Consider the following 12,809-nt stretch of genomic DNA (forward strand, 5'->3'; position numbering starts at 1 on the left):
ACTCTCAAACTTTTTTCTGTTATTTGCCTTAAGCTAAATATTTGATCCGTACATGACCTTCCTGGCATAAACCCACTTTGGACTTCCCAAATCTTTGTTTCCTTGTGAAAAATGACATTAGAAATAAAAAATTAAATTTTTGGACAAAAAGACACGAGGTTCAATAAAATTTTTTATAGCATAACTGTTTTTTAATTATATATAAAAATTTTCTTTTAACCTTTTTTTCTCACGAGATACGTGATGAGAGTGTGTTCGTCCAAGAAAAAATCACAGTCACTAAATTGCAATTGTAGATGGTTTGACCTTTAATTTTAAAACTCTTATGTAAAATGTAGGGTATGTACAACGACCGAGCACGTAGCGTGAGATAAATACATTATCGAACGCCAAGCGCAACATCCAACAGGTGCACGCCCTAAGCGCGTTCAAGTTTGCTAGCCGCGGGCGCAGCGCGCGATGAGCTTGCACCCGCACGACGGGCAGATTTGCTGTTCTACTAAATCATGTAGCAGATACGTTAGCAGTGGCGCCGGAACGAAATTTTTTTAGTGAGGCAAACTCTCTTTCTATCGCATATGGTAGGCATACGTACATTCAGATTTTTGTAGGGCAAAAAGGCATTGACCCTCCCCCCCCCCAACCAAAATTGTGGAGGGGGCTGCCCCCCTGTTCCAGTAGTGATATTTCGTCTGGAAAGTACGTACAAAAACTCTAAATTGTAATTGTTAATAATATATGTGGGCATCCGCATGAAAAGTGTCTTTAGGGCCGGTATGGAGTTACATCTAGCGCCATATAGCCAAATGAAATGAAAGTTAATATTTAGTTAAGCAAAAATCACACTTACATTTGAAAGTTAAACAGCGTATTAAGGAAATGAAAGAATAGTATCACAAACATTAGCAAATTGAAGCAATGATATTATTCTAGCATATAATAACAATTATAACAGTGTTTCCATGATGACCGTTCATAAGGGCGCTTTTACGAAGAAAATGTTGTTATATGTTCTGCTTTTTTGTTATGGAGTTCAGTTCGGAATCGTATTCCTAAAATAATTTTGAATAATTAGAACTAAATACTACTTTCTATATTAAAGAATAAAAAAGTGATGAGCTTTAAAATTTGAAATTTGTGAAAAAACCTTTTAAAAATGTATCCTAACCAAAGTATTTAAATAAAATAAGTAAATTAGATTAGCAAAATAATTTTTTTATTATTTTTATTCACGAACGATTAAACAATAATTCTCATTTGAAGGAAAATTATAATGAAAAAGTTAATTCTTATTTATATAAACTTTCACCCAAGGTCGTAGCGAGCGTATGGGATGTCTGGGGGGGGGGGGTGAGTATTGTCATAAATGCCGACTGAATAAGTGGAATTTGCCGACTGCAACGATTTATTGTAAAAAAACAAAGATCTTGTCTGTGGATAGAGATTTTAGGCTGAACTCTAGCTGAAAAGAAGCTTCTCCATTCACCGGTTACATCTTAAAATTTGAACGGTCAATACAAATTATTAATGGGCTGAATAAACAGCGTTAATGAGTTTCAATACTGGAAAACTCGTATATATATAATAATATAATAATATTTAATATAACACTATATTTTCATGATTTTAGGAACAGGAAATTGTTTAAGAAATGACCAAATGTGTTAAAAAAGAAGTTCTATTCTCAGCCATATTTCATGGTTTTTCATAATCAATCACATCAATCACAAAAAGTCGACGAAATTAATTTTATTAAGGTTTTATAATTTTTTAAATGAGAAGTTTAAACAATATAAACTGTAAAAGCTGCAGTGAACGAACGTTTTTCAATCTTCCTATAAGCTAGAGTTCAGCTTAAAATCTGTATCCACGGCCGAGATATTTATATTTACATTTTTAACTCTTCAAAATTTTAAATTTTTAATTTTAAAATTTTAAATTTTAAATCTTTAACGCTTCACAATTCAGATTTTGTGGTTCAATTTCACTGTTTTTCATTCGAAAAAATTAAAATATTATTTACAGAAGCGATGGAGCTTACTTTTCTAGGTGGGGACCGAGCCATAGAATTATACACTGGAGTCCCGTAAAAAAATTCCCGTTATAGAGAAGACAAGGTGGCCCAAGAGGGCGAGAGTGACACTGTTGGTTAGCGGAGCAACTCCGCAACAACGCAAGAGTGTATAAATAAAAGCGGACAGTATCCTCGGCGGTTAATCCTGTCGTCTGCTTCAGTCATCTTCATTCAGTGAAAATTTCGCGAAAATTTTGCAACACAATAGATTTCTTTTGTTGTCAGTCAATCAGTGTTTAGGTCATGTGTTGGGTAACCAGGCATTACGAAAATGTCGAAGGAAATCAAGAGAAATTTACTAATTTTGATAAGAAAAATCTGTTCAAGTTCGATTTTAACAGCTTTTAAAATAATGAGTTGAATTATCTTTTTGAATTATGATGCCATTCACTTTAAATTGATATTTTTAAATTCAAGAATTTCGAAATGCAGACTTGAAGTCATGAACAATTAAAAATTAAAAGCGTTTGAAGTGGACATTTTTTGATAAAACACATTTATTTTTTACCATTTATTACATTTTTCGCCTGCAGGCAAAAAGGTAAGAAAGTGCCATAACGAACGCTAAACTCCTCCATTAATAATTGGCTGCCGATATTTCGATATCTATCGGACTATCGATATTACCAAGGGCGCGCTCTTTAAGCGGATTTTTTGAATTGCTTATTTTAAATAAAAAAATGTAGCAAGAATTTGGTAATAAAATGAGTCTAGAAAATTATTTATCCCACAAAATAAATAGGTAATTAAATGAGTCTCTGAAAATTATTAATTCCACAAAACAGTCAATTTAACATCGTCGATCTAAATATATTTTCCGAGATTTTAATTAACAAAGGCCGTCGATTTACAAAGTTATATCTTTACATTTTCCCAAAATAGAAATAATAATTTTCTCTTATTTAAATTGTAAAGCTATGCATTAATTGGCATTATTGGAAAATAAAACCTTAAAAATACGAGTAACATATTTACAATAACGTATCAAATGTTTGGAACAAGGAAATATATTGGTAAGAAAATCCAAATTCACTACTCATTCTTTAATATTTGTTGCCTAAAAATGTTTAAAAATTGACGATTTTATCTAAAATTACCGCAATTCCTTGTACGTTGTTTGATTTTATTAATGAAATATCTTAGAATTGCCGACTTTCAAAAGTAACCTCCCGGTTACGCCTCAGCTTTCACCTCAAATTACAAATGTTGAATTAAGATAAACAATTAAAAGAAGCATTTAAAACACGTTAGGCTTTATTTTCGTCAGATCTTCTTTTCGGAAAGGTTCAGTTATATTTCAGGAAATTTGAATGAAAAAAATATTATAATAATGAAAATTTCTTGTGTTCATGCTTTACAAAAATTTAATAAGGAAATGCATTATTGGGGTATTTTTCGATAGAAATACTCCTCTTTTTCAATGCCAGTCATTTTATTTAAGAACTCTATGATAATTTCAATAAAATTCATAATAAGTTGATCAGTTTTGTTTTTATTGAAGAGATTTAATTTTAAAACATTATGTGTGTTCAAACATTATTGATAGTTTTGAATATATGAACCTACAGTTTTCGATGACAAATTATATAAAGTCACATTTTATAAAGAAACAGTTTGGATCAAGTTATAATGTCTGTAAATAATCAACAAAAGTATAGTTTTTTTTTAAATTAACTCAATGAAACACGCAAATGAAATAAGACATATAAATATTTTTAATATTTTAAACTTAAAAAAATGACTATTCGTCTGTGATGGCCAAAAGTGGTATTTAACTTTCTTTCTTCAAAATACGGGTTATCCTTGTAGGATTCCTCTACTTTTAGACATTCTAAAATATTATTTGTTATTTTTCAAAAAATGATTACATGTACAAAAATGTTACACCCTATTTCTCGAACCTCATCCCATTATCGTAATTGGAGCACAGCAGTTTCTTTGGAACCATCCTTCTCCCCTACAAGCATTACGTGTTATCTGGACGACCCCTAAAAATATTGATAATTTTGAGAGATAATTTAAAACCTATACTTAGTTCCCAAAATACTATAAAGTAACCAAGTACAAACAAAATTGATGGCTTAACTTATAATAGCTATAAAATATGGAAATGGAAAATACGGATAAAATAAGCAGGGTTATGATAGCCTTTATATAATAAATGAAGTATGAAAGAAGTTTTGAGCACGTTGCGTAGAAAGCATCCAATTCTGTCTTATCTTCTTTGGTTGCTCGACTCTCAATTCAATTTACAAACAATGGGCAAGATGCAGTGTACCGCTGTCGGTAATGCGCTCCAGTTTCAGTTTACCAATAATTATTGTCTCGGTCTCAAACAACGGCGCATTTTAGGAAACTTTAGTTATGCGGAAACGAGATCTTAGAGCCGAAAAGTATTAAATCACTTATTTACATTCTAGTGGGCCTTAAATAAACTTCCTCTGTATTCCATATATATTATCCAGCTTTATTTATTTATATTCATAATTTATTAATATTAAATTTCAATATCTTCACATTTGAGAAAATAAAATATATGTATACAAAAAAAATATTGTTATATTTTATTTGGATAGATAATTATATTTATGGATGAAAAAAAATATAATTTGCTCTGGAACATTTCTTGGGAAAGGTATTTGGATTTCAAGTGAGATATTTTTTCCTCAGTAGTCCTAAATTTGTTTTGATAAAATTAGTGATAAGTGACATCCATAGGGGTATTTTGATTTTAAATTAATTTTTTGAATGTGATTAAAGTATACTATATTATGATTTAATCGATCTATTATTTATAAACTAAAAAAAATCTAAATAAATACAAGAATGTCATATTAAAAAATCTGCCGGCGGCGCAGGCACATTTTCATCGTGCGCTACGCGCGCGACTCGCTTCGCTCGCCAGTTTGAGCGCGCCTAAGGCGCGCGATTGTGGATTTTCGCGCTTCGCGCTCGATGGCGTATTTATCTCACTCTTCGCGCTCGGTCTTTGCATTTTTTCGACATTCGTGCACAAACTTTTCAAAATTAAAGAACAACGAATCGACAACTGTAATTTTGCGATTGTGAACTCTCTTTTGTTTAACCCTTTGCGGCAGGATGATACAAAATTGACATTTGTGTGCGAAGGGTCTAAATTTTTTAAATAATTTGTTAATGCTTATAAACAAAGATGAAAAAAGCCTTTTTTGTTGAAAAAATTCATTATTGAAAAAACTTTCCATTATAGCCTTATGAAAATGAGTGCTTAAGGTTTTTTGGGGTTGCTGAATACGAATCTGGACTCAGATTTTGAAAATTCAAAATGGAGGATCCAATATGGCTTCTGAAATTGGGAATATTTTTGGATTTTATCTGAAAATTGGTATACAGGGGTTTTTGGGGTCAGTGATCACGAATATGAACTCAGATTTTGGAAATTTAAAATGGTGGATACAAGATGGCGCCCGAAACTTGGAATATTTTTAGATTTTTTTCTGAAAATTGGTATACAGAGGTTTTCGGGGTCGCTGATCACGAATCTGAAGTCAGACTTTAAAACTCCAAAATGACGGGTACAATATGGCGCTCAAAATAATAAAGTTTTCCGGATTTAAAAAAAAATTAATATACAAGGATTTTTGGAGTCACTGATCACGAATCTGAATTTAGATTTTGAAAATTCAGAAAATTGGTACTAACCCATGTTTTAGGTGAGTAGGTGTATATTTTTTCAAACCTTAATATTCTAAATATTTGTCATTTTGAATACAGATGCAAGATCAACGACCCACTGTCTGTTCTAACTTAGAAAAAAAAACAATTTAGAAATATTTTGAATTTTGGCACGCCATTTTCAATGTTCAAAATCTAAGTTCAGATTCGTGAACAGAGATACCAAAAACCCCTGTACAAAACTTAAAAAAAAAATTCCAAATTTTCGCCGCCATTTTGGATCCGCCATTTTTAATTTTTAAAATCTGAGTTTGGATTTGTGATTAGTGACTCCAAAAAACCCCTGTATACCAATTCTAAAAAAAAATCCAAAAATATTCCAAATTTAAGTCGCCATATTGGATCCACCAGTTTGAATTTTCTAAATCTGAGTTCAGATTCGTGATCCTAACAACCCCCGTATACCAATTTTCAGAAAAAATAAAAAATATGCCAAATGTTAGCCGTCATATTGGACCCGCCATTTTGAATTTTCAAAATCTGAGTTCAGATTGATAATCAGCTAGCCCAAAAACCCCTATGTACCAATTTTCATGAAAACTCGTTTCCCTGAAAAATGTATGCCGGAAAGGGTTAAAGCTTTTTTGGCTTTAGCGAACACATTCTCATCACGTATCTCGGCGTCGCACTCGATTTTTCCCAAAATGTCAAATTTTCTACATTATGCTGAACACTTTTATATAAAATATAATGAATTTTTTATGTACCTCTGCCTGGGATTTCGTACTTAGATATTGCAAAATATAGTACAAATTGTATATATCATGATTACTTTAATATTGGTTTCTTATTTTGCGTAAAATTTTATTCCTACCTGCGCTGAGACATGTGTCATTTCAATAAATGTATATCATTCAAATTTATAATATGCATGGAAATTGAAACATTCTTATTGCCTTTTTTTAATTTTTAATCTTGTTTTTACCATTTAAAGAAAAACTCCGCTTCCTATCAAAGAAATATTCGTAAAAAATTTGTAAATCTTTTTTTTCGAATAAATTTTGTCTCACTTGTTCTCGCAGCTTGTATCGTTGTACACAAATAAAATTTCGTTATTTTCAATGATTTTTTTCAAAAATTTAACAAAAACTACTTATCCTACAAAAAAGTAATTTCTGAAAAATTTGTTATCATTTTTTAGGTGCACAATTTCTGGTGATCTATCTTTTTTTGTATTCTGCTTTGTTTGACCAAAAAATGGAGTAATTGCTTTTTCATTAGTTTTTTTTCGATCAAAATTTGAATTATCGATTTTCTAAAGAAAAATTTAAAAAGTTGTTTAGACAATCTTGTAGTGCCTTGAAAAAGCAACGTTTTTTGTCTTCACTTTTTCCCGTATCAAGCTTTCGAGGCTTCAAATGTTCATTTTCGTTTGGATTTTGAAAATGCTATAACGTTAGTAATGTTTATTTTATCAACAAAAAAAAGTTATCGGGATCAATTGTTCGCATTTTGCTCTACTATAAATAACTGCTTAAAGAATTTATAAATATAAAAATAAGTCTTAAAAAAATTTCGAGATGCTGGATCTTTTTACAATTTCGATAAAAAAAATCTGGCTAATGAGTTTGATCGTTCTTTTCATATCCATATAAAATTTACCAAAAGGACAATCCAATCAAATAATTCATTCAAATACTACCGTGTTTACAGACTACAATGACAGCGACAACGACAGCGACAAAGACAACGACAACAAGTCATTTTTCACATAAAACCAATACCTTCTCATTAGATGAAATTTTAATTCGAAAAGTAGTTTTTATTATGTTCATTTGGCAATGAATTAAAATTGAATAATACAACATTTTCGTTACAAAAATCATTGAAAACGGAACTGTGACCGGGCTACATTCAGTTCTGTGGAAATTCAAAAAGCCAATGGGTATACTACGGTCAAAAAGTAGTACACTTATTAGAAACTTTATTTTATAATTGTGTGTGCTATTATAAAAGCAAATTATACCCATCAAACAATTTTTAAATGTGCAATATAAATAATGAAATAAACGCATTCTACTTTGGGAAAATATATAATCAGGGACGTGTGAGCTGGTGACATTTTCGCATATTTGAATGATTTTTCTTTTTTACTAGGTACATTTTTATCAATTAATACACAAATTATTATAGGATGAGTCACACACTAGCAGTTTCTATCATTCATAAAAAAATACATGAATGGAAGCCAATAGTTTTCTTGGGACAGGATATTGTTGATTTTTTTACTTATACCCTTATAATAATAACTAGAAAATATTGCTGTTGATTTGATTGTTGGTGATTTTATTTGTATGTTTAACTGCTTGATTGTACGTGGTTTTTTCGTTTAATGACTGGCTGAAGACTGACTATTCGGAGATAACTTAATCTTCGCTTGCTCTCTTGTTCTTCAGCAGTAATCTGGTTTAGTAACATGGGTCCAGCAGCCATCATAATAATGGCTCCAAGGGGGGCTAGAAAAACGATTGCTACTACTGATAACCGAACAACGTCAATTGCTGTTTCTATATCAGTCCTATTTTCGGTACTCCTCGCTTGTTCCAATGCCAATGGTGCCAGGGCTGCCTAATGGAAATATTATACACAATATTTTTGAACTATTTTTAGTAGCGTATTTAATTACTGTTGGCGAAATTAACCATTCGAAAATAGCATTTTAACATTTTGTGATAGTACGTATAAAGGAGCTTTAAAATATTACATGACATTGTTTTCCACTCGGGTTTGCACCTTTTTTATCATTTTCTATCAACAAATTTATGTCTGATTTTTTGTCAACATAACATATTTTTTAAAATTAATTAATTAACCTACTTTACCTGATTAATAAGTTATATTTGAATTGATCTTAAAGTAAATAAGCTGATAATAGGCAAGTTTAAGTTGAGATTCAATTCAAATCGATAACAATTATTTTAAATTAAAGATGATCTACTTGAAGAGTTCCTTTCGGCAGCCAAGAAAGCGCAATGAAAATTCGTTCTTTGTAGGTGAATGGTGTTCTGATTGTTGAAAAGATAGCGAAGATGCTCCGAATCTTTATATTTATTGTAAAATTAACGTATGATAAATTAGTATACTGGTTACTCAGGGTTGCTACAAAGTCTCAATTTTGAAATTCCCAGACATTCCCCTGACATTTATCAATTTTTCTTTTAGATATGAAAACAACCGTATGCATGAAGATAAATATTGTTAATGAAAAAGAAATGTTTGTTTTAAAATTTATCTCAAGGAGTTTGAGTGACAATCGTCAACCGGGATTTTATAAGGGATCATCCATAAAAAGAAAAACTTTTTAAACAAGAAAATTAATTTTCTACCAAAAAAGGAGAATTTTCAACCATATACATGCATTTTCAACCAAATAAAAGAAGTTTTCAAGAAAATAGTTCAATTTTTAACTAGAGATGACTTTAGAAAAAAAAGGAATTCTTAATAAAAAGTACAATAGTTGATATTTCCACAAAAAAAAGATTTTAGTTTCTAATCAAAAACAGGTAAATTATGGTTGTGTCTGTACGTTCGGACAGTCCTTGCGTTTATGTACGTTTGTAACGCGATCCCGTCTAAACGTAAGGATCTGCCGAGCGGAAGGGGACGTGCTTGTGTCTTTACGTCCGAACATAAGTCACGTCTCTTTCCATTTTTCAGCTTTCCCTTCCCCTTTATTGGTCCCTACGTTTAGAACAAAGCGTATTATGAGCGTGCATAAACGTACGGGCTGTCCAAACTTTTAGATTTGGCTTTAAATTAAACTAAATACAGTGAAACTCTTCTATAGCGCCTATTTTTAGGCTGAAGGTGGGTGTGAACTAACTCATTATAGCCCGCCCGCTTTTATTTGTTCACGATTGAGTGCTCGCCTGAGTGATAACCGCAGACCTCGAGCACCCCGCGCAGCTTCTGTTACACCTACCTGCGTTGCGGCGTAAATTCTCGGAAGGGCTATAGAAGGGGGGCTATTCAAGGGATTAACTTAATACAAGTGCTCAAGAAACGAGACTCAACTGAATACTAAAAAAACGATTAAAAGAAAAGAAATTTGCAAGTACATTTTTCAAAACAACATAAACTCTTTAAAATATTGAACAAAATTTTATAAGGAGGTGTGAAAAGAATTATGTTCCTCAAAAAACTGTTAAAAAAAACAAATACCCAAGAAAATAAATTTGTGAAAAATACTTGCACAGAAGGAGTTACAATATGAGTAATATGTTTTCAAATAAGACTATAAAGCGGCTCATTGGAGACAGATAAATGAGAATTCGCTGTACCAGATTTCGTTTTGGAGAAAAGGGTTAACATTTGCTTTCCACACATCCCTGCTTTATATATACAAAGAAAACTGCATAACTATCCTTAACCAAAACAGCTTAATTTTCAAACAAAAATGAGGAATTTTCAAATACACCCAGAAAAATTTCTTAGTCAATACAGAAAAAAGTTTTATCAAAAATTTTCAACTTTCAACCCAAAATGACGAGTTTTTAATCAAATAAATTAATTTCCAACTAAAAAGATATTTTTTTTGCTTAAATTAAATTGAAGTTAAAGTTTTGGATGGAAGGAAACATTTTTGGCCAAATGGTACAATTTTCATCGAAAGAAATGAATTTTCAACTGAAATGATAAATCCTCAACCAAACAAAAAGAAATTTTAACCAAATATTTCAATTTTTATGAAAGAAGATGAAGTTTCTTACTAAGAAAAAATTATTTTTTAAATTACAGTCAGACTACAAAAAAAAAGATTTTCAAATGAAATAATGAATTATCAAACAAGAAAAAAAATAATTTTGAACAAAAACAACACCATTTTTTTATAAAACACTTGAAACTTTAAAAAGTATATGAAAATTTTTAAGAAAAAAGTTACTTTTTTCTGAATATGTACACAGAGGAACAAATTGTTGAAAAATTTTGAATTATAATATTTATTTTCACAAGAGTTCGATGGCAATTTAGGATATAGTCAAGAAAATAGTTTTAATTGCCATAGCGGTGTGAAGAAATATTATTTCCATATCAATTATGAATATATACCAAACTAAATGGTTGTCATTTAGAATTGGAAAGACTAGTATTTTCGACGTCAAATTGATTTTAGAAGAAAGTGATATTCATGAATTCAATAATAAAGCCGCCAATGTGAATCACATACGTTATAGGTTGGAAAAATTAAGATACAATCAATCTTAAAAGAAACCTATCTTTAAAATTATTTACAAAATCGACAGAAAAGATCTATTATTAATTTTTGTAAATCTTGATGGCGGCTTTCAAGCACACTTAAGGAAAAAAAAGAATTCAGCTTAAAATTGTTTATTTAACAGCAGTAATTTAAAGGTTTAGTTTTTCCTTTTTCTTTAGGAAACAGTTACTTTTTTTTATTTAATCCTAATGATCAAGGCCTCATTTTATTATTAGCAAGATTCTCTACAATTCTATTTGAGTTGTGTTAGTTAAAATATAGACTATGATTATTTATAACAACAATAACTGTATGATTTCTCAATTATTTTCTTTGAAATAAAATCAACCCAAATGGAAATTTAGAGAATCCTTCAAAAAATAAAATGAGACCTTGATCATTAGTATTAAATAAAAATTGTTGCTTTTCCGTAAAGAAAAAGGAAAAACTAAACTTTTAAATAACTGCTTTGCGAAAATTCCCATTTAAAATAGGAAATTCAGTGCTGAATGACGTCATATACACTGAGGTTTATGAGGATAATCAATTTCCTGAATCTCATAATTTATTTTATTACCAGAAAAAAGTCCCCGCTCTGCTGCCCCGAAGACCTGTGTTCGATTACTGCGAGAGCACTTCTTTCTTCAAACGCGACTTTTATCGGTTTCAGCCTTAAAAACGGACCGCTTGTCTTTTTTATGTTTCGTTTAAAGAGCATGCCTTGAACAGTCGACAATGTCATTTTACGCCAATGCAGTGCCATTTACCGCGAATCGAAAAGAAACCTTTAAATAAAACTTTCGTATTTTTTATGCAGGATCTGAATCTGGAATAAAAAATATAAGCTCCTATTTTTCATTTTAAATACACCCACTCCTGCCCCGTGGGGTAGGTTGCGAAGTAAATTTTTGCGCTATCGCTTTTCCCTCTCGAAATAAAAAGTCAAAATTGTGAAAAATGCTCAATTGTATATCAGTAAAATCATTTTAAAAATTAGGGAGCAGAATTTTGCGTTCTGCTCCATTTTAACGTTTGGTATTGAGGAGCAGAATGCAAATTTCTGCTCCTTAATTTTTAAAACGATTTTACTGATATACAATTGAGCATTCTTCACAATTTTGACGAAACATCAATCCTAACCGAAAATTTTAGAACAAAATTTTTTAACAAACATCAAAAATGACATCCGAACTAATTAATTGAGAATTGGAACCTGAGAGGATGGTTCTTTTAATTTTACAACTTAAATCGACCTTAATGAAGTTGTATTCCTGGTGAGGAGAGTTTTATACTCTCGAAGCATTGAAAGTTTTATCTTCAATAAAGGATCTAAAATCTATTCCGTTCATTTTTTTGTCTGAAGTAAGTCATCTCCACTAGAAAATAACCACTATAAAATATGTAGAATGAAAATAAGAAGAATAACTTTCGTACTGTGTATTGTAAACTTCGCAGTCCTTTCTAGGGATTATAGAAACTTTCTTTTGGCACAAATACAATTATTTAATCATTTATTTATATATTCCAATAAACTTAGTAACTTCACAATTTAATATTCACAATAGTCATTCTTGAAATAATAATGACGTTATATCCTGGCAAATGTTTCTCCGTGTAGTTGATTTTTTTACCAAAATAGTTGAATTTTGAACGAAACAGTTGAATTTGTTACAAAAAAAAATCATTTTTAATAGAATGGCTGTATTTGTAACAAAATAATTGAATTAACTTCAACTTCAGATTGTCAAAAATTTTCTGACTTTTTCAGGTTTTCTCTGATATTCCCAGACTTTATGAAAAATATATTTTATTATTCCCTTACTT

At 30.6% G+C, this 12,809-nt stretch overlaps 1 protein-coding gene across 2 annotated transcripts in view; it reads right to left on the bottom strand.

The window, feature by feature from the left end:
• Positions 1-7,642: 7,642 nt before the first annotated feature.
• Positions 7,643-12,809, bottom strand: part of LOC117179962 (sodium/hydrogen exchanger 9B1-like) — a 22,083-nt gene continuing 16,916 nt past the window's right edge. For both annotated transcript variants that reach the window (XM_033372219.1, XM_033372218.1), the window contains 2 exons: positions 8,727-8,828; positions 7,643-8,356 (listed from right to left, as the gene is read on the bottom strand). In XM_033372219.1, coding sequence (XP_033228110.1) covers positions 8,087-8,356; positions 8,727-8,828 — 372 coding nt within the window. In that variant the 3' untranslated portion in view covers positions 7,643-8,086. The remainder of the gene's footprint in view (positions 8,357-8,726; positions 8,829-12,809) is intronic.

This window comes from Belonocnema kinseyi, chromosome 9 (genome assembly GCF_010883055.1).
Source record: "Belonocnema kinseyi isolate 2016_QV_RU_SX_M_011 chromosome 9, B_treatae_v1, whole genome shotgun sequence".
NCBI lineage: Eukaryota > Metazoa > Arthropoda > Insecta > Hymenoptera > Cynipidae > Belonocnema > Belonocnema kinseyi.